The 19,375-nt window shown below is 45.5% G+C and overlaps 1 protein-coding gene across 1 annotated transcript in view; it reads right to left on the bottom strand.

Annotated features, from left to right (window-relative positions):
- Positions 1 to 19,375, bottom strand: part of RALGAPA1 (Ral GTPase activating protein catalytic subunit alpha 1) — a gene marked incomplete in the record, with an annotated part of 246,933 nt that overhangs the window by 102,064 nt on the left and 125,494 nt on the right. The window contains 3 exon segments of the mRNA XM_034768622.1: positions 10,871 to 10,929; positions 16,934 to 17,059; positions 18,743 to 18,871. Coding sequence (XP_034624513.1) covers positions 10,871 to 10,929; positions 16,934 to 17,059; positions 18,743 to 18,871 — 314 coding nt within the window.

Here is a 19,375-nt window from a genome sequence, read left to right as displayed (position 1 = left end):
TGTGGCAGTTATTGCTTCAGAGCAGGCACCCCCCTCATGTGTCATTTTACATCCTCTGAGGACCACATCTCGTGTATTTGCAGATGATTCAGGTGGGCTTCTCAGCCTGTTCCACATGCTTCTATGATTAATGGTCTGGATGGTGATGGGTCACAGACAGTACCCCATTTTAAACACTGTTGGGATGCAGGTACCAGATCAGCACTGCAAGGACACAAGATAGAATTGAAGCTCTTGCTTATCTGATGCTTCACAGGGGAGTACACTGACCTGAGCCAGAGTGGTAAGAGGCGTGAGATGAAGTCTGGCAAGCGGTGTCCCATATGTACATGCAGACATATGGCCTAATGTGAGGCAAGGTCACACTGTTACAACCTGGTGCAATACTACCATGTTTATTAACAACTCAAGTGAGAGGATTCAGTCCTAAGGTAAGCATGCCCTCACCATCATGGAATCTATCCTGGCCCATATGAATTCTATCATGAGATGATTTCTTGTAGTTTGCCAGGAGGCCAAGCTGGCAAAAGAGGTAGCACGTAGTTGAGGTTTGTCAGAGAACTTCCTGCTTCTGATCAGCTAGTCGTCTAGATACAGATATACATGGATAATTTTTTTCCTTAGGAGTGCACGTACAATGAAGTACTTTTGTAAAGACTCTCGGTGCTGCAGCGTCTCCAAAGGGCAGTACCTTGTACTGATAATGGCTTGGCCCCACCGTAAATCTCAGGTACTTCCTGCGGGCCAGGTGAATGGCATTGTGGAAGTATGCATTCTGTAAGTCAAGAGCCATTAATTACTCCTGAGCCTGCAGTGACTGGATAATGGAGGCAAGTGTTACCACCCTGAATCTCAGGCAGTGTATGCATCTGTCAGTTTCCTCAGGTCTATGATAGGATGAAGATCCCCTCTCTTCTTTGGAGTAAGGAAATACCAGGAATAGAAGCTTCTCCCTCTGAACTTCTGCAGAAGCTCTTCTATGGCTCCTAGATGAAGCAATGAGGCCACTTTTTGTAACAGGCTCCTGCGAGAAGAGTTCCAGAAGAGGGATGGGGAATGGGTGATTATGTCCAGCACTCCTGTGTCGGCCATAATCTCCAGTCACACTCAATAGAAAAGGGGCAAGGTGGCTTCCAAAGGTCAACTCTGGGATGGTTTTGGGGTGGCTCAACTGTCTTGTCAAACCTGCCTTTGGGAGGAAGTTTGATGTATGCCAAAGATCAAGATGGTATTGTGTCTTTAAGGGGCTGGTACCAGAAGAACATACAGGATGGTACTGGAGTGTAAACACACAAGACTTCAGCACTGCCCTCAAAATCCTTCTCTTTAGGGCACCACTCCTGTCTCTTGGAAGAGGGTTCCCTGCTTGTAGCAGGGGACTCAGAGTGGCCCAGAGACAGTGAGGAAAAGTGTATCTCTGTGGATGGCAGTGTCACTGGCTGGGATTCTAGCACTGATATTGCTGGTGCTGGTGCCAGTGCAAAGAGGAGGGTGGTGGTGTCTTCTTGAAGGCATACCTGAGTAGTCAAAGGGCTTGCTGGTCAGTGCCAGAGTCTGTATTGGGTTGGATCTTGCTCTCAATATTTATACCAGTGTGACAGTCGCTCAAGCCTTCTTTTCTGATTTTGCCTTCAACATCATAGATGGTTGAGCACTCATCTCTTCGCCTCAAGTCCTTGCAGGATTGTTGTTTGACCACTCTGAGTTGTGTTTGCACTCAGTGTGGGTACTTTACTTGTCAGATCTCTATCCCCGGGTGTTGGTGTCAACGTGGTCAGCATCAGGAAACCCAGCCCCAATGTTGAGCGTCTTGGAACCCTTTTAGATTTCTTCTCCTTTCTGGAATCAAACATTGTGGGCACTTGCGAAGATGTCCTCCAAACCAGAGCTGAGGAGACTGTTTCAATGCCTGGATCAAATGCAACTTCATTCATTGCTCCAAGAAGTGTAGTTTGAGTCTTGTATCTCAAGATTTTCCAGTGTGGGATGAGACGGAAAGGCATATGAAATTTCTTAGGGATATTTCCTTCCCCAAGGCAGAAGAGGCATCTGCTGTGTCCACCAATTAAGGGCATCAGATCATTGCAAGAAGTACAGCATTTAAACCCTGTTGGTTTAGAATCTGCCATTACCAATGTTTGGTGAAAAGTATTTCACCCTGGTATATCTGAATGTACGGGGGGGATCTCACCTTGCTTATTCACTTCCTTTTGGGGGATGTGGGGAGAGGAGGGTGGAAGAATGCCCAACTAAAAAATCTCAATAAGGGGTAAAAAGATTTCTTCATGAATTAGAATTGGGTCAGACAGTCCAAATTCTGTCTTGCTGACACAGGTGGTAAGAGGGAACTGAAAGAGAGTTGCGGCCACTCCGTCCTTTATGCCCTCAGACAGGGCACATAAGAAGCCCTGACAGACACTGCTATTCAAAAAGAGTCCAAGCTCACATGCATGAGGCACATGCACACCTACAGCAGGATCAACACTGATACATTGAAAGAAGAACTCAAGATTCCAAGAATGCTCAAATACCTGCAATAAAAACTATATAATATATGATATTTGTGATTTCTAGTCTGCCTTCCAAGATATCAATATATAACAACAGTTTCCTAAACAAGAAAAACATAAAAACCTTAATTTATGATGCTATATAAATGATTTTTAAAATTTACAAGAATCTCAATTCCTCATCCCAGAGGCTAGAATAGGGTAAAAGTGGAGTTCCCTGCAAAGCAGGTGAGGGCAGGGGGAAAAGGAAGAACCCCTGCAATTGTGCATATACCTTTCAGATTAAAAATTCAAACTGCAATTAGCATACACAAATTGTGGGTTAGGGCTACACTCTACAGGTTTAAAAAAATTAAGAAAGAACAAAAACAAACAGATCAGTATTTTTTAAAATCTCTCAATTTTTAAGACAACCTATTTATTATTATTTGTATTATCGTAGCACCTAGGAGTCTCAGTCATGGACCAGTACCCCGCTGTACAAACACAGAGCAAAAAAGACAACCTCATGGGTTTTGGGGTTTTGCTCATGGATGTTTTAATACTTTATATTTGCAATAAAGAGAAGATGGTGAATCTTAGTGGAAGAAATCTACATTGATTTTCTTTAGAGCATGAGTAGAGCAAACAGATGTGAGGTACAAGACAGGACAGGAGTTTGGAAGGGTGGACTTTATGGTGGGAGAAGTCTAAGGAGTTGATTACAAGGTCAGTGTTGATGAAGGAGAGGATCAAGGGCAGTGGAGAGGAGAAGATGGTGGTCAGAGAGAAAGAATTCAGCAATAGATAGGCCAGGGAGGGAATATTGCTTAGTGAAGATGAAATCCAAGTAATGGCCACTTTCACATGTCCAAGACATGACCCAGAGATGAAGGCTAAACATAGATATGAAGGAGAGGAGATGGGAGAAGAAATGACTGAATGGGAAGTTAACATGAAAAGTTGCAGTTGCAAGGCTAATGTGGGAAATTGAAAGACAATGAAGAGATAGTACAGAGTCAAAATCGGTAAGTAAGGTGAGAAGTGGATGGCAATTGACAGGTACATCATGGGAAGGGGAAGAGTACAGTATGATAGATAGAAGTTCAAAGGCAGGAAGGGGGTTGGATCGCAGTGGGGGAGATATGTGGAAGCTGCAAGAGTAGGAGTGCACTGAATCCCTGAGGGAAGCAAAGAGCTGGAGAGTCTGCTGAATAGAGTCAATGGGGAGACTTCCCTCAGGTGAGCCAGTTGTTGATCTAAGGGTAAAGTATGACTCATTGATTACTCAAGTAGGCTGTTACTACAGCCAGGTATTTGGTGAATGCCCTCGGTGTCCCTGACAGTCCAAACTGCAATTCCTAGTACTGATAATGGGAACTGATCACTTGAAATCTTAGATATTTTCTGTAGACATGATGGACATCTATACAGAAGTAGGCATCTTGAAGGTCAAGAGCTGAGTACGACTCTTGTGGATCTAAGGAGGGAATTATGGAGGCGAGGGTTACCATCTTTAACTTGAATCTGTAGATGAAGGTATTCAGCTGTCTCAAATCCAGAATTAGTCAGGAGACCACCTTTTCCTTTGGTATCAGAAAATACTGGGAGTAAACCCCTTTCCTTCTGAATTCTGTTGGAATCTCTTTTATTGCACCAAAAGTTGTAAGTGACTCAACTTCTTGATGTAGCATGCTCTAATGGGGGGTGGGGGAGAGACCTCTGGAGAAGGAGGGAGAAGATTCAAGTGGAAAGGGTGTGGTATTGAACGGAGTATCCTGGTTCTACTACCTCCATAGCCCCATGGTCTGTTATGGTTCTCCAAATGCGATGAAATTAAAAAAGATGGTTTCCAAAAGGGGGGAAATAACAGAGAGAGCAACTAGAAGTCATACAAAGCTCTTGGCAAATTCTCTTCCTCAAACATGTAGATGAATGTGACGATGATATAGAGGATGCTGATGGTTTTTTCCTCTGGAACTTCTGATGCTTTCTTGGGGGCTGAAAAAGTCTGTATTGAGGGTAATATGAGTGTGTAAGGTAAGACTGAGGCCTACCTGCTTTCCTCTTCAAAGCAGATGAATACACTCCTAAAGAATGCAAGATCTCATTAGTCTTCTGAGTAAGTCATATCCTTCAAACCACTGGTCTTCTGTAATAACTTGCACTTTCTAAGGAATGCGGGAAGCTTGGAGTCAGGATGACGATCTCATGACAATTGAGGTTTCTTAGTCCTGGCCATGGTATCAGATGCATCAACATCTGCCTAAAGAGATGTATGTGTTACAAGTTACCACTCTGAAATCAAAGACTTAATTTTTTCCCCCCTGCAGTCCTGTGGGATTTTATTGGCAATTTGGAGAGGTTATCATAATTCAAATTGTCAAATTTTGCCAGTAATGCTAGAAAATTGGCTATTCTCATCTGTAGGCTTAAAAAAGAAGCAATTTTTGCACTTAATTAAGTCTATTTCTTAAGCTCCTTATCTCAAGTGGTAGATTTGGAAGGACCTTGATGATTCATCTTTTCATGGACTGCTAACACCACGACGATCTTGGAGCAGGATGTATATAAAACTGTATGAAACCTGCAGATGGTACTTGATATTGTTGCTGCAAATGCTTGCAAGTTGAAGCTAGTTTCTGCCAGAGCAGTTTCACAAGGTGCAGGAAGCCTTCATTAGCAGGCATCGCTAGACGACCTGGCATGGTTGTATCCAAGATGTCAGAGCTTGTATGACTTTCCTTTGACAACTACTAGGATCTTTAGCACATCTGCCATTCTGCTGAGCAATGTCCAAAAAGATGCACTGTCCTCTGGCTAAGAAGAGGGCATTAACAAAACTATAGCCATATGAGGAGATGACAAGGTTACGTGAGCTAGAATAATGAGATCATCAGTTTAACTTCTTCAGAGTCTTAGTCTAGATGTTCAGCAGAAGCATCTGGTTCTTGAATAGTTAAAAGTGCTATTCTTTGTGACGATGGAAATGGAGATACAGGCCTGGAACATGTTGCAGATGCTGACCAATTTGCACACTGAAAGTTTTATTGAGCTCAGTAGGGCCAAGGTGCTGTAAAGCATAGGGAGCAGGGGACCATGGTGGAAGATACCAAGAACTAGGGTAATGATAATGAGACCTAGACTCCCTGTCAGAGATGTACGTATTTAAATCCCAGAGAATGAGAGGGAGAGGGCTCTCCACCATTATCAGAAGCTGAGTAGGAGAAGGAGCACTCCTCCTTTAGTGGTGGAGACATTGTGGCAGAGATGCTAAGCAGACCCTCTATGCAACTTCTGGCTGGTACTACTGGTGTGCTCGGTACCGAGGTATAAGATGCATCCAGTACCACTAGGGGGTACCTTAGTGAATGCTAACAGAGAGACCACTATCAAAGAGACAGATTACTCTCTACGTGCCATATAAGTCCTCAGTACCAAGAACTCTGGTACCAAAGGTACGTGAACTGACTGCATTAGTACAGGGATAGTCAGTACTATGCGGTTTGGTGTGGGCAATTTCTTATGAACTGAAGTGACTGGTACTAAGGATTGGTGACCAGAGTCTGCATGGGTTGCAGAAGGACCCTTTCTGGGCTTTGCATTACCCTTCTTCAAGGGTAAATGTGGAGTTTTACACTTTTTAGGGTTAGAATGTTCCTTTCTTCCTCCTAGGCTGATAATAGCTGTCCTAGCAGGGGAAGATAGCCACAGGCATGCAGGAGTGAAATCAGGAAGGCCAAATCACACTTGGAGTTGCAGCTAAGAAGAGATGTTAAGAATAACAAGAAGGGTTTCTTCAGGTATGTTAGCAACAAGAAGGTGGTCAAGGAAAGTGTGGGCCCCTTACTGAATGAGGGAGGCAACCTAGTGACAGAGGATGTGGAAAAAGTTAATATACTCAATGCTTTTTTTGCCACTGTCTTCATGAACAAGATCAGTTCCCAGACTACTGCATTGGGCAGCACAGCATGGGGAGGAGGTGACCAGCCCTCTGTGGAGAAAGAAGTGGTTCAGGACTATTTACAAAAGCTGGACGAGCACAAGTCCATGGGGCCAGATGCGCTGCATCTGAGGGTGCTAAACGAGTTGGCGGATGTGATTGCAGAGCCATTGGCCATTATCTTTGAAAACTCATGGCGATCGGGGGAGGTCCCGGATGACTGGAAAAAGGCTAACGTAGTTCCCATCTTTAAAAAAAGGGAAGGAGGAGGATCTGGGGAACTACAGGCCAGTCAGCCTCATCACAGTCCCTGGAAAAAATCATGGAGCAGGTCCTCAAGGAATCAATTCTGAAGCACTTAGAAGAGAGGAAAGTGATCAGAAACAGTCAGCATGGATTCACCAAGGGCAAGTCATGCCTGACTAACCTAATTGCCTTCTGTGACGAGATAACTGGCTCTGTGGATGAGGGGAAAGCAGTGGACGTGTTATTCCTTGACTTTAGCAAAGCTTGAGATACGGTCTCCCACAGTATTCTTGCCAGCAAGTTAAAGAAGTATGGGTTGGATCAATGGACTATAAGGTGGATAGAAAGCTGGCTAGACCGTCGGGCTCAACGGGTAGCGATCAATGGCTCCATATCTAGCTAGCAGCCGGTATTAAGCGGAGTGGCCCGAGGGTCGGTCCTGGGGCTGGTTTTGTTCAATATCTTCATTAATGATCTGGAGGATGGCGTGGACTGCACCCTCAGCAAGTTTGCAGATGACACTGAACTGGGAGGAGTAGTAGATATGTTGGAGGGTACGGATAGGATACAGAGGGACCTAGACAAATTAGAGGATTGGGCCAAAAGAAATCTGATGAGGTTCAACAAGGACAAGTGCAGAGTCCTGCATTTAGGACGGAAGAATCCCATGCACTGCTACAGACTAGGGACCGAGTGGCTAGGCAGCAGTTCTGCAGAAAAGGATCTAGGGCTTACAGTGGACAAGAAGCTGGATATGAGTCAACAGTGTGCCCTTGTTGCCAAGAAGGCTAATGGCATTTTGGGCTGTGTAAGTAGAAGCATTGCCAGCAGATTGAGGGATGTGATCATTCCCCTCTATTCGGCATTGGTGAGGCCTCATCTGGAGTACTGTGTCCAGTTTTGGGCCCCACACTGCAAGAAGGATGTGGAAAAATTAGAAAGAGTAGCGGAGGGCAACAAAAATGATTAGCAGGCTGGAGCACATGATTTATGAGGAGAGGCTGGGATTATTTAGTCTGCAGAAGAGAAGAATGAGGGGGGATTTGATAGCTGCTTTCAACTACCTGAAAGGGGGTTCCAAAGAGAATGGATCTAGACTGTTCTCAGTGGTACCAGATGACAGAACAAGGAGTAATGGTCTCAAGTTGCAGTGGGGGAGGTTTAGGTTGGATAGTAGGAAAAAACTTTTCACTAGGAGGATGGTGAAGCACCGGAATGGGTTATCTAGGGAGGTGGTGGAATCTCCTTCCTTAGAGGTTTTTAAGGTCAGACTTGACAAAGCCCTGCCTGGGATGATTTAGTTGGGGATTGGTCCTGCTTTGAGCAGGGGATTGGACTAGATGACCTCCTGAGGTCCCTTCCAACCCTGATATTCTATGATTCTGAGATCCTTGAAGCTATGTCTACACTATAGCCTATGCTGGCATAACTTCAGCTGTTCAGGGATGCAAATATTCCCCCTTCCCCCTGAGTGACTTAAGTTATGTCGACATAAGCGCTCGTGTGCACAGCACTATGCTGGTGGGAGAGCTTCTCCCGCTGACATAGCTTCTGACAGAAATGGAGGTGGTTTTATTACACTGATGGAAGAGCTCTCTGTCAGCACAGAGCTTCTTCACTGATGCGCTGCAGCAGCACAGCTACATTAGTACAGTTGCACCGCAGTAGGCTTGCCCTTAGTTACTTGCACATCAAAGGAGTGGGCTGATGAGATGATGGGAGTATTTTTACATGATAATTGCTCTAGGCTTTCAGCCTTTGTTGCTCCTGGATCTGAGGAGGGATGCATTGAACTTTCCATAAAGAACATTGTCGGGTGTGGCTCCCTAGCTTTGTGTGTTCTTTTTGAGGAGGACATACAAATTGAGTACCTATCAACGATATGCCCTTCTCCCAAACACATTTGGCATCTGATGCTCTTATCATTGAGGGGCATTATTTTCACATGAACGATAGTTCTTAGACCCCAGACATTTCTGTTCTGCTATAGCAGAGACAGGATAAATTAAACTAAAGGAATGAATTAAAAAGCAACACTGCCCTAAACTAGTCACTAAACCAGGGGTGGGCAAACTTTTTGGCCTGAGGGCTGCATCTGGGTATGGAAATTGTATGGTGGGTCATGAATACCCAGTGTGGGAGGGGGGGCTCTATAAGGAATGTTACCGAGGTGGGGGGAAGGGGGACTCAGAGTGTGGTGCCGGGAAGTGAGGGGACCAGTATTGGGGACTCCTAGGGGCCCTGCCAGCAGTGACACCAAGGCGGCCGTACCACCGCCATGGCACCCTAGCTGGGATGGGTGTGGCCCCTGGCCGGTTTCGAGGCTCTCAAGGATGGGGCCGTAGGAGACCAGGAAGGGATTGGGTGCGCTGTCGCGTGGGGGGAGAGGGGGAAAGGAACTGCCATGTAGGGGTGGGGTTACAATCCCAGAAACAGCGCAGTTAAATCACACCTACACAGTGTGGCTATGCATGCCAGAAGATGGTACACCTCTACCCCGATATAATGCTGTCCTCGGGAGCCAAAAAAAAAATCTTACCGCGTTATAGGTGAAACCGCGTAATATTGAACTTGCTTTGGCCTCGAGCGTCTCCATTATTAATAGACAGCAAATACCCTGCCCCCTATCTGACCCCCACCTACTTCCCACCCCCTGACTGACCCCTCAGAACCCCCGACCCATCCAACCCCCCACCTGTCCTAATCACCCCCAGGACTCCCACGCTGAGCCACACGCCACACCAGGAGGGGCGCTAGGACCCGGGGAACCAGCACACGGAAGCGCTCACACCTGCTCGACCACATCAGCTGGGGTGAGCCCCGTGGGGGCGGGGTAGGGGGAACTGGTCCAGCGGCTGCTGCCCTGTCCACGGAGTGCACCCAGCCCGGCGCAATGGCTGAGCCTGCAAGGGGGAGCAGGGTGGGCAACCTCGCCTGAGGTGCCTGTGTGCACCTGGTCCCCATCCCGTGCCCATGTGGTGCTGGGGAAGGGTGAGCCATCGGCAGGCGGCTCCTGCCGTGCGTGCCCGCACTCAGCCCATCTCTCCTCCTCTGCAGAGCCCTGCGCAGCCCGTCTCTGGTGAGGACATCGTGACCAGCTGCCCGCCGGGGTGCACGGAACCCCTGACTGCCGGCAGGTAGTGCGGCAGGCTATGGACCCAGAGAGCCCGAATGGCACTGCTGCGAGTGGGGCGCAGCCTGCCAGCCAGGCCCGCTGTGTGCCGAGTCCTCCAGCGCTGGGACAGTGGTACCTGCAAGGCACCGTCTAGGACGGGCACCTCTCCCTGCCCTGGATCTGCAACTTCCGCACATGGACCTGTCTTCCCCAACTTCTTGGAGCCAGCTGGAGCCCATGTGACATTCCCCTGCACTGCAGCTCCCCTCCTTGGGCTGTGGCTGCCCCCTGCTCCCTGTCTCCTGATCACCCCCCCGAGACCTTCTCTGCCCCTTATCCAACCCCTCGGCCCCGGCCCGGCACCCTTAACACGCCACTCAGAGCAGCGTGTCAGAGCCAGACATGCTGACGCACTGATCTGCCGGAGCACACAGCCCCGCCCCCCCCAGAGCATTGCTTTACCACATTATATCCGAATTAGTGTTATATCGGGTCGCGTAATATCGGGGTAGAGGTGTACTCATCAAGGGAACTGTGAGTCGGGGGCTGCAGAGCGCCGGGTGGAGCGGGGCAAGCCCTTGACCCCGCTCTCCGGCAGGAGCTCCAGGGCCAGATACAAACATCTGACAGGCCGGAAACAGTCCGTGGCCCATAGTTTGCACACCCCTGCACTAAACTAACAACTACCTAGCAATCACTATCCAGAGCTATTTACAAACAATTAGGAGGCTGTCCAGGGAGCAAGAGCTCAAAACATTGCAAAGTTCAGTGAGGGATTGGATATTGCAAAGTTCTGACCCAAAGCCACAGGGTGTGAAAAATAACTGAGGAGCGGTTGGGGTCATCCTGTCCTTTATGTTCTTGGACAGAGGCATGAGGACTCTCAGGGTGCAGATGCAGTCCCCAACAGGTACTGCTGGCAAAAGTGTGCAGGGTGCACGTGCACCATTAGTGGAATATATGGACAAGCACTAAAAGGAGAACTTGGATTACAACATACCTACTTGAATATACTGCAATTATAAAAGAGCCTCCAATAATATGGAGCCTTTCATCACTTGTTAAAATATGACCTACCGTGCAGGACCAGATGGCTCCTCTCTCGCAGAACTTAACACAGTTTTGATTGTGAGTTCCTAAAACAAAAGATGTAAATGTTCAAACTCAGTTGCCAGAAATGTCTCCACAAAAATCTTTAGAAAAATATAAGGGCTCTGCTATAGAATACACAGGCTTATTCTTTTGCTGGGTCTCAAGTGTAAGTAATCAGACTTTTTACTCATCTAACACAACACAACACAACACAACACACACCTTAAATTTTAAATTATTTTGTTCCTAGTAGTGCCTCCAGTGTACCAGGCCCTTTAAAGGAATGTATGAACCCTGCCTGAAGAACTCACTTTCTCAAAACACAACAGAAATGGACCATAGGGGAGAGGGAAACAACAAACAAGTAATTGGCCACATCCAGCGAAGTTTTATTGAACTACATTTTTAAAATTATATTTTCATAAATTATACCAATATCTAACATAATACATACTTATAATTTCCTGATTATGAACTCTCACTTCTTTTGAACCCTCACAACATGGTCATCAAGCTGCAAGTCTGTATTCTTTCAGGACCCATCAAGCCTTGTTACTAATTGGAGGAGTTGCTATTAACTGATGCACAGTACTCACTTCCCACAAATCTGGGTAGCAAGTAGTCTCTTTGGAATACTTTTAAAACCTGCTGCCCCAGAGAGCGCGAGTGACTGAACCAGGATTTTATACATACAGAATATTTATACAGAATATTACCACTAAGTTAAAAGGTTTCTTTTAAAATACAAACTATGAACTGTTCCAGGTATCATACTGAAAACACAGAATATTAGATAATAACTAAAAACAATACATGCATCTTGTGTTCCAGATATAATCCTATCTGAGGAAGGGAGACAGGAGACGCTGGATGTGGTTCAATTAGGCTGCAACTTTATTCCTAAATGTCGGAGTTCTCAGCAAATAAAAGTGTACAGTGCAGATAATTCCATAATTATTTACATATACGGGGGCTGCGAGGGGCTGCTGTCAAGCCTCCCCCTTCACCCATCCTAGTCCCAGGACAACCTGCTGCTAGAAGGAGGATGAAGGGGGGCTATAAAGGGGGAGATTGGCTCCCTGCTGTTCCAGTTGTAAAAGCCCTGAAACCCCCTCTCCCCCATTTCTGCTCTTTTAAAGAATACCTCTTAACTCCTTTATCAATCCATTGATCACCATATCCCTTCCCTATGGAGGGCCTGCACTGGACATCTACCACAAGGAGCACCAGCAATTAGTTTGACTGCCTCCCCCCTTCCCTTATATCTAGCCAGGTTCCCAGACATCTACTAATGCCCTCTTTAATATCGGCCAAAAACATGTCAGATCCCAGGTCTGACAGGCAGAGCCCATCTTCCCTGAACAATTCTGTTGCCCCAAATGCTATGTCCGGATGAGAAATTACCAATTCTCATATGCCACCTTTGAATTGGCCTCCTTCCTATTCACATACCTCCGAGCCTAGTTGACCCAATGGGCTTTGCAGCTCCCCACAACACCCTGCGTAGCAGCATGTTCAACCATATAATTTTTTATTCCTGAAAAAAGTTCCAAGATCTGTCCCAAGTCCCTCTTAGCTCTGATCATGATGTCCATCCCAAATCATTTTCCCCAAGGTGAGCCACAATCTGGCACCTGCTCTTGGGCCACCACGGTATGCAGAAAGGACAACAGCTGATCCCATAACATGCCCCTTCTTCTATGCCAGCTCAGGACTACTTCACCACTGAGGGCCAGCTGCAACCTCCAAGTAACCTGGAACATCACCTATGCACCCAGTAAACTATACTGTGCCTGCAGATCCACATCACTGCCTGCTCGGTCTGTTTGCCAGCATATGGAATGCAAACACACAGGAAAATTAACACTGATTCCTCACCTGAGGTCTCACGTACATTCTGTATGCTTCAGAATGCCAACACCCAATTGCCTGAATTGCGCTAGCCCCGGACCCAGCTGGACTGCGGCTGTTGCTGCCCCAGTCCTGAATGAGTGGGAACCAAATTCATGTGTTGGAAACCCCAACCTCGTCAATCCCTATCCTAAAACTAATCAACTGATACATTGTGAAGGGACTCCCGTCACTGTGATTCAAGAGGGGCCATCCCTCCATGGCCTCATTGCCCTGTATGCCCTCGCAGCTACCACAGGGTGACCCAGGGCTTGCCACCCTCCTGCAGAATAATGGATTCACCCCAGCCTCTTTGATACGTCTTTGACCTCCTCAAGGTTAGTATCACTGATCACCCTTCCCAGTATATATCCCTCAATTCCAAAGCCCTTCCAGAAGAGTCCCTACAAGATCCAGGTACTAGTTATCTGATCCTAAAAGCTCCATTGTCAGTGTGGAAACCAGACCTCTGTAAGGCCATCCACTCTAACAGCAGCTTATGATGTGGTATGATCCACTGGATCCCGGTTTGTGTTGCCACCTTCAATTTAAACTCTTCGTCCTAGTTAAACCAAGCCATGCCCACAAATGTATTATATGCCTTCCTGATTATATCCATATATTTGAACAATGCTGGGCTCGTCTGGGTAAGCCTCTGCAATAAAGTTCGTATAGATCAGGAAGGCAGCTTTCCATTTTCTAGCCAACCTTGGCCACTCGATTATCTGATTGCCCTGCTTGCTCTGCTCCAGTTTACACTCTGTCAACTTATCACTATTGGATAGGGAGGCAAAGTCTACATATTCATCACTAAAAATTTTATATTTATAGTAGTGAGCTGGTGAACTCCCACTGGGTCAGCCACCCCAGGATAACCATATTCATGATTGACTATTGGGGAACCTTCAGTGACCTGCTGCCCCTGGGGCAGTAATTCGATCCTACAAATTCACATTCCTTGTAAGCTGGTGAGTTGTAGGGTGCTCAAAAATCACCCCCCCTCCCCCTGCCCAGTAAGGGTTCCTGGCCCCTGGTGAGGGGTCTGCCTCACCTGAGTATTGCCCATCTCCCAAACTCAGGCCCATGCTGGGTTTCCATTATTACCACTTCCAGACCCCCCACCCCAACCCAGGGAAGCTCACAGTTGCTGCAACAACTAAAGGTTAGCTTGCAACAACTGTGTAATGCCATAGGTTTCTGGTGTGTGTGTGCGTGAGAGAGAGAGACAGAGACAGAGATCCACAACACAGCTCCTAGGACAGGGGTGGCCAACCAGTGGCTCCAGAGCTGCATGCGGCTCTTCAGAGATTACTATGCGGCTCCTTGCCTTGGCACCGACTCCGGGGCTGGAACTATAGATGCTAACTTTCCAAGGTGCTGGAGAGTGCTCAGTGCTCAACCCCCTGCTCTGCCCCAGGCCCTACCCCCACTCCACTTCTTCCCCCGAGCTTGCCACGCCCTTGCTCTTCCCCCACACCACCACCACAGCCTCCTGCGCACCGCATAACAGTTGATCGCAGAGGTGTGGGGAGGGTGCGGGAGGCACTGATTGGTGGGCTGCTGGCAAGCAGGAGGCACTGAAGGTTGGAGTGGGGGGAGCTGATGAGGGGCTGCTGACATATTAGTGTGGCTCTTTGGCAATGTACATTGGTAAATTCTGGCTTCTTCTCAAGCTCAGGTTGGTAACTCGTCCTAGGGCATCAGATCCACCCCCTGTAGCCTATTTGCTAGTTCCGCTACCCCTCTAGATTCAGTTTCTCCTGCCTTGTAATGTGGGAGATGGGGTGACTACCCTCCCCTCCCACACTTAGGTCCCCCAAGAGGAAAGGTAGGCAAGTTCCCTGAAACCCCCCCCCCCCCCCCCCCCCCCCCCCCGAGAAACCCATTGCAGCACTGGCCAGAAGGGACTCAGTTCCACACCCTGCCTCTGCAACCTCCATCTGGTGCTGGTCACACTCACCCCTGCCAGTCGTGTCACTCTCCTGTCCTGCAAATTTTTCATTGAAATGTCATGGCTCTGGGTGACTCACTACACCTTGTAACATTTTAGTGCTGTGGAAACAATTTCAGAAGCAACTGCCCAGACTATCTGAATCAATTCTCTGATGGCTCCTCCACCCCGAAATGCAGTTGGTTCACCACTGGGGGCATTTGCTTCCACAGGGTGCACATTACCCCCTACTAAAGGGGAATCCATTTGGTAGACAGATCACCCCTGGATCCTCCAACCTTGGTCAAATCCCTTGCCCATGTGGCAAGGATCCGACCCCTGGGCTCCCATGGCCCCTCAAGTCCCAGTCTGTCCCCCCTGAGCTGGGTTTGGAACTTCTTTCCTCGTCTGTTCTAACATGCCTCTATGGCTGGTTGGAAGGGAGTGGGGGATACCCCTCCCCTGTTCTGATCACACTGCTGTGGCACCACACTGATGAGTTTGAAACTCCCTCCTCTTCCCCTTCTGCTAAAAACACCTGCTTCTGCGGGCTGGAAGGGGGAAGGCTCCTCCCCATTCTCACCAGTCTGCTATGGTTCTGAGCAGAGTTCCCTACCTCACCCCCTCTGTTACCAAATGCCTGCTTTTACCACTGTGGGCTTAGGGACGGGGACGGGGGGAGAGAAGAGATGCCTCTTCCCCTGCTTCCTGTTCCCATGTGATGCCAGAAGAATTTGTTGTGATGTTGTTCCTACTGCTCCACCTGGTCCAGGTAAAAGATGGCTTTTCTTGCACTGGCATGAACTTAATAGTCTCCTCCATTTTCGGACATCTGGAGGGCTGAAGTTGCTGCAGCAAGTCACTCTCTGGCTATCTAGTCCTTAAAAGGGCCACACATCTTTTCTTATAGGCCAGACAATGGCTCCCACTGCTTAATGTGTGGGTAGGTCATTCTGATTGAGTCAAGAGGGCCAAATGTTCTTACTGGTGAAATTCACCTTCCATAAAGCCCAAGTAAACAGGCTTTGTGCAGGGAATTAAATTTCCTTCTAAACAGTGGGCAAGGTCTGTGGAGCTACCTCATACATTATTCCACTCTTAATATTGGAAGCAGGGGCAGCAACCTGCAGGATCCCTATAGTCAGAGACACAGTGGACTAATAGTTCTCAAACGTATTTGATCACACCCCCCTTCTCAGTAGTTTATGCCCCCTCCCGCTTCCTGCCACACAAGTACATATACTGATATATATGCAGCGATGGTACTTCACTTGAACCAGTTTTGGCTTCTTTGGTTTTCACTTGAGTTTCTTTTTATCTGTAGCATGAATAAGCCAACGATCCATTGTAATAAGAGCAAAAGTGAATTGTGAATTGCAATTGTGGTCGATGCGTACAATTAAATGTGCACACTTCATTGTAGCAAATGGGTTAGTGTACATATGGCAACGACGTTGTATAATGCTACGCAAGCTTAATAAAAATCCATCAAAATGCACAGTGCCATCTAGAGTCAAATGCACAGTGCTTTCTGAGGATCTGATATGCCAGAGGAATCAGCTTTGGTAATTATTCATTGCTGGGGGTAAAATGTGTGCAGCAAGGTTTTTTTTTCCTAAAGCTTCTCTCTCTCTCTCACACACACACACACACACACACACACACTACACTCTGTGACCCCCAGTTTAAGAACCTCAGTAGTACACAGACCCATGACCCAGACTGCCTTCAGCTACGCTAAACTGTCACAGAGCCCAAACTTCATATGCTGGAGTCTCCCTGATTTTAATGTATTGTGGCCACCAGGGAGGTGCACATAGGGGCTTTTGGCAGTCCCTAAGAAAATAAACTGCATGTGGAATAAATAGTGCATCTAGAAACTTCAAGTCTTTTTCTTCTTTCTGAGATGTTTAAAGCTGAGAAACCTTTTAAGTGATCACAATGACAAAGCATATGAAATGTTCAAAATAATGCACATTTACTTTTAGGAACATATGCAGACACTTTTGATGGTTTTTGTTGATCAACAATAATTTCAAAATAACTACATGTTTAGAAGTTTAAAGCCTATTTTGACAAATTTTATGGACTTAAATTTTGTCCTCTACTTACGAAGATCTAAAAAGAATATTAGAATGTCTAAATATTAGTAAAAATTACCTGGAACACTATACTACTAAAAAATACAGCTTGGTAGCATACCATACATATGTTCTCAATATTCCCACCTTAATATCTGTGAAATGAGACACAACTATGTCAGGAGTGTTTGGGTGTAGAGCTGGCAATTCACAATATAAGTTAGGAAAGCAGACAAGAGATCCCAACAGAACTTGTGCTTCTACTCTTGGTGCCTATGGATGGGGAAAAACAAAAAATATTTACTCAGATTGCACTAAGAATGAAATATCCAGCTACCTTACATAAGGTTGAATTTTTATTAAGTTTATCCTGGTTACAATATGGAGGCCAGAGAGAAACTCAAGCAGTTTGTATTTATCACAAAAAGTACAGCTGTGTGATATACACTAAGACTGCTTAAATAAGCTGCTGTGTTGAAACAGATAAGTTAAATTTCCATTTCCATGTACTGGCTCTACATCCTATATTACCACAAAAGAGAATAATTTAAATAGCCTTTGTGATAAAACACCGTAAGAAAAATATATAGAAACAAACACAAAATAGAAAGTTTAAAAGGATAAATAATGCCTCTGCCAATCAAGCCGATCAGAAATAACTGAAAGGTATAAATATTTAAAAGTACAAATGCAAAAGCTAGCAATTTTAAGAGCCACCAGCCCCATTCTTGGAGGGCACTGTACAGCAACAACATGGAGGAATTACAAGTGTAAAACACTTTAAGAGAAAACACTGTAAAAACAAAACAAAACAAAAAAATCCACCATGTAATTTAAATTGATCCAATTTAAAACATTGACAGAATTAGTAAATTCTCTGCACTGGAAGCAGAAATGCTTCTCCCAATACAAACTAATAATTATGTAAATAACTGTATGGGGCAGTCATTAATATTTTAAAAGGGGAAGGCTGGAGCTTTAAGTAATTGGGTAACCATAGCAAACTCCAAAGAGATTATACTGGATGATCCAAAAACTAAGCTGACATCATCTCAACCAATATACAGGGGAAATTATTTACCGGCAGTAGTTATTTTTTAAGACAGTATTTTGCAAAGAACCCCATTCTTGAGTCAAGAGGTCTTCAACATACACCATCAATAGAGCTCTGAATATTTCAAGATTTTGAAGAGAAAACCAACCTAGCTCAGTTAAAAATTAAATCTCTCAGGATGTATACAGAGCAAGATGACACTGGCTCATGGTGAGCATTAATTGAAGGTTGTAGTATGATATGAACATCCCTCGCTGAAAGGTATTTAATTGCTTCTGTGAATCATGGAGTGTTTTGTACAGTAACAATGTAATATCTACGGTATACAAAGCACTTCTCCTAAAATGGAGGATTATCAACACTTAATGGCCAACTGCAACATTTTTACTTTTTAGTAGTCCCAAAGGATACATTGCAACATCAGTACAAAACTTACTATAGTTAAATTGCCATGGACTTAATACACTAATAAAAAATGTTCCTTCCCTTTAAGTTTGTTAATATGGCACATCTTCTACAAGTTTTAAAAAAACAAAAACAAAACAAAAAAAAAACCTCTGGATATGCATGTGGGTGATGACAGATGAAATAAACACCTTTATGTGTGGTGTTTTTTTAGTTAAGAGTTATCTCATAATTGTTCCTGCAATTCTGAGGCTAAACAGACATCAGGAATAAACAGCAAATTTTTGCATTCTTTATAATATACCTTCTATATAGGATTTTTATAATGTCATGTTTTAATGAACTACTTGGTGATTTTAATAATTAAGCATTAAGTTCTCTCTTTGGGACAGGTCAATACACACTAGCTGAAGAACAATGTTGCATAGTATTTTTTCTATTAAAAGATCTCATGATTACATACAATCACAAAAGAGAATGAACTGATGAACACTTACATTGAGAAAAGAGGAAGAAGCCACTCTACCAGCTGCTATAATGAAATCCATAATAAGCATGGTAGCACCAGGCAAACCAAGTGAAAAGAATTGAGGAGAGCAGTGCTTGATGATTGTATTAACGATATCCTTGGAGGGAAGAAGGGAAAGAAGTATATGACATTCATTAGTTAAACAAAAAAGCACACTGACAATGGTAATTATGCTCATTACTGAGCAAAATCTGCATAATTTAAAAATTTACTAATCAACTGTAGAGTCCAACAGGTTGCTTATAACCAGTCATTACACTTTCTACTGAGGTACTTATAACCAACTATAGCAAGTACTGCTTATGACTGCAATATGCTTATAATACCTACTAAGCATTTATTAACCCTTTATAAATTATTTGTAAATGGAATCTTAATGTAAAGAATGACATAAATGTCTTAAAATTCTTTTGTTTGCAGCTATACATTACATGATATATTAAGTGAATGCAGATTTAGCGAACCCATGAAATATATCATTAATCAAGATTTTCAATTTCTAAGGTACCGGCACTCGGGGGGGGGGGGGGGGGGTTGGGGGGGGGGGCCCCGCACGCGGGGGGGGGGGTGGGGCGGGGGGGGGGGGGGGGGGGGGGGGGGG

This window comes from Trachemys scripta, chromosome 4 (assembly GCF_013100865.1).
Source record: "Trachemys scripta elegans isolate TJP31775 chromosome 4, CAS_Tse_1.0, whole genome shotgun sequence".
Taxonomy (NCBI): domain Eukaryota; kingdom Metazoa; phylum Chordata; order Testudines; family Emydidae; genus Trachemys; species Trachemys scripta.
This window is presented reverse-complemented; position numbering and strand designations above follow the sequence as displayed.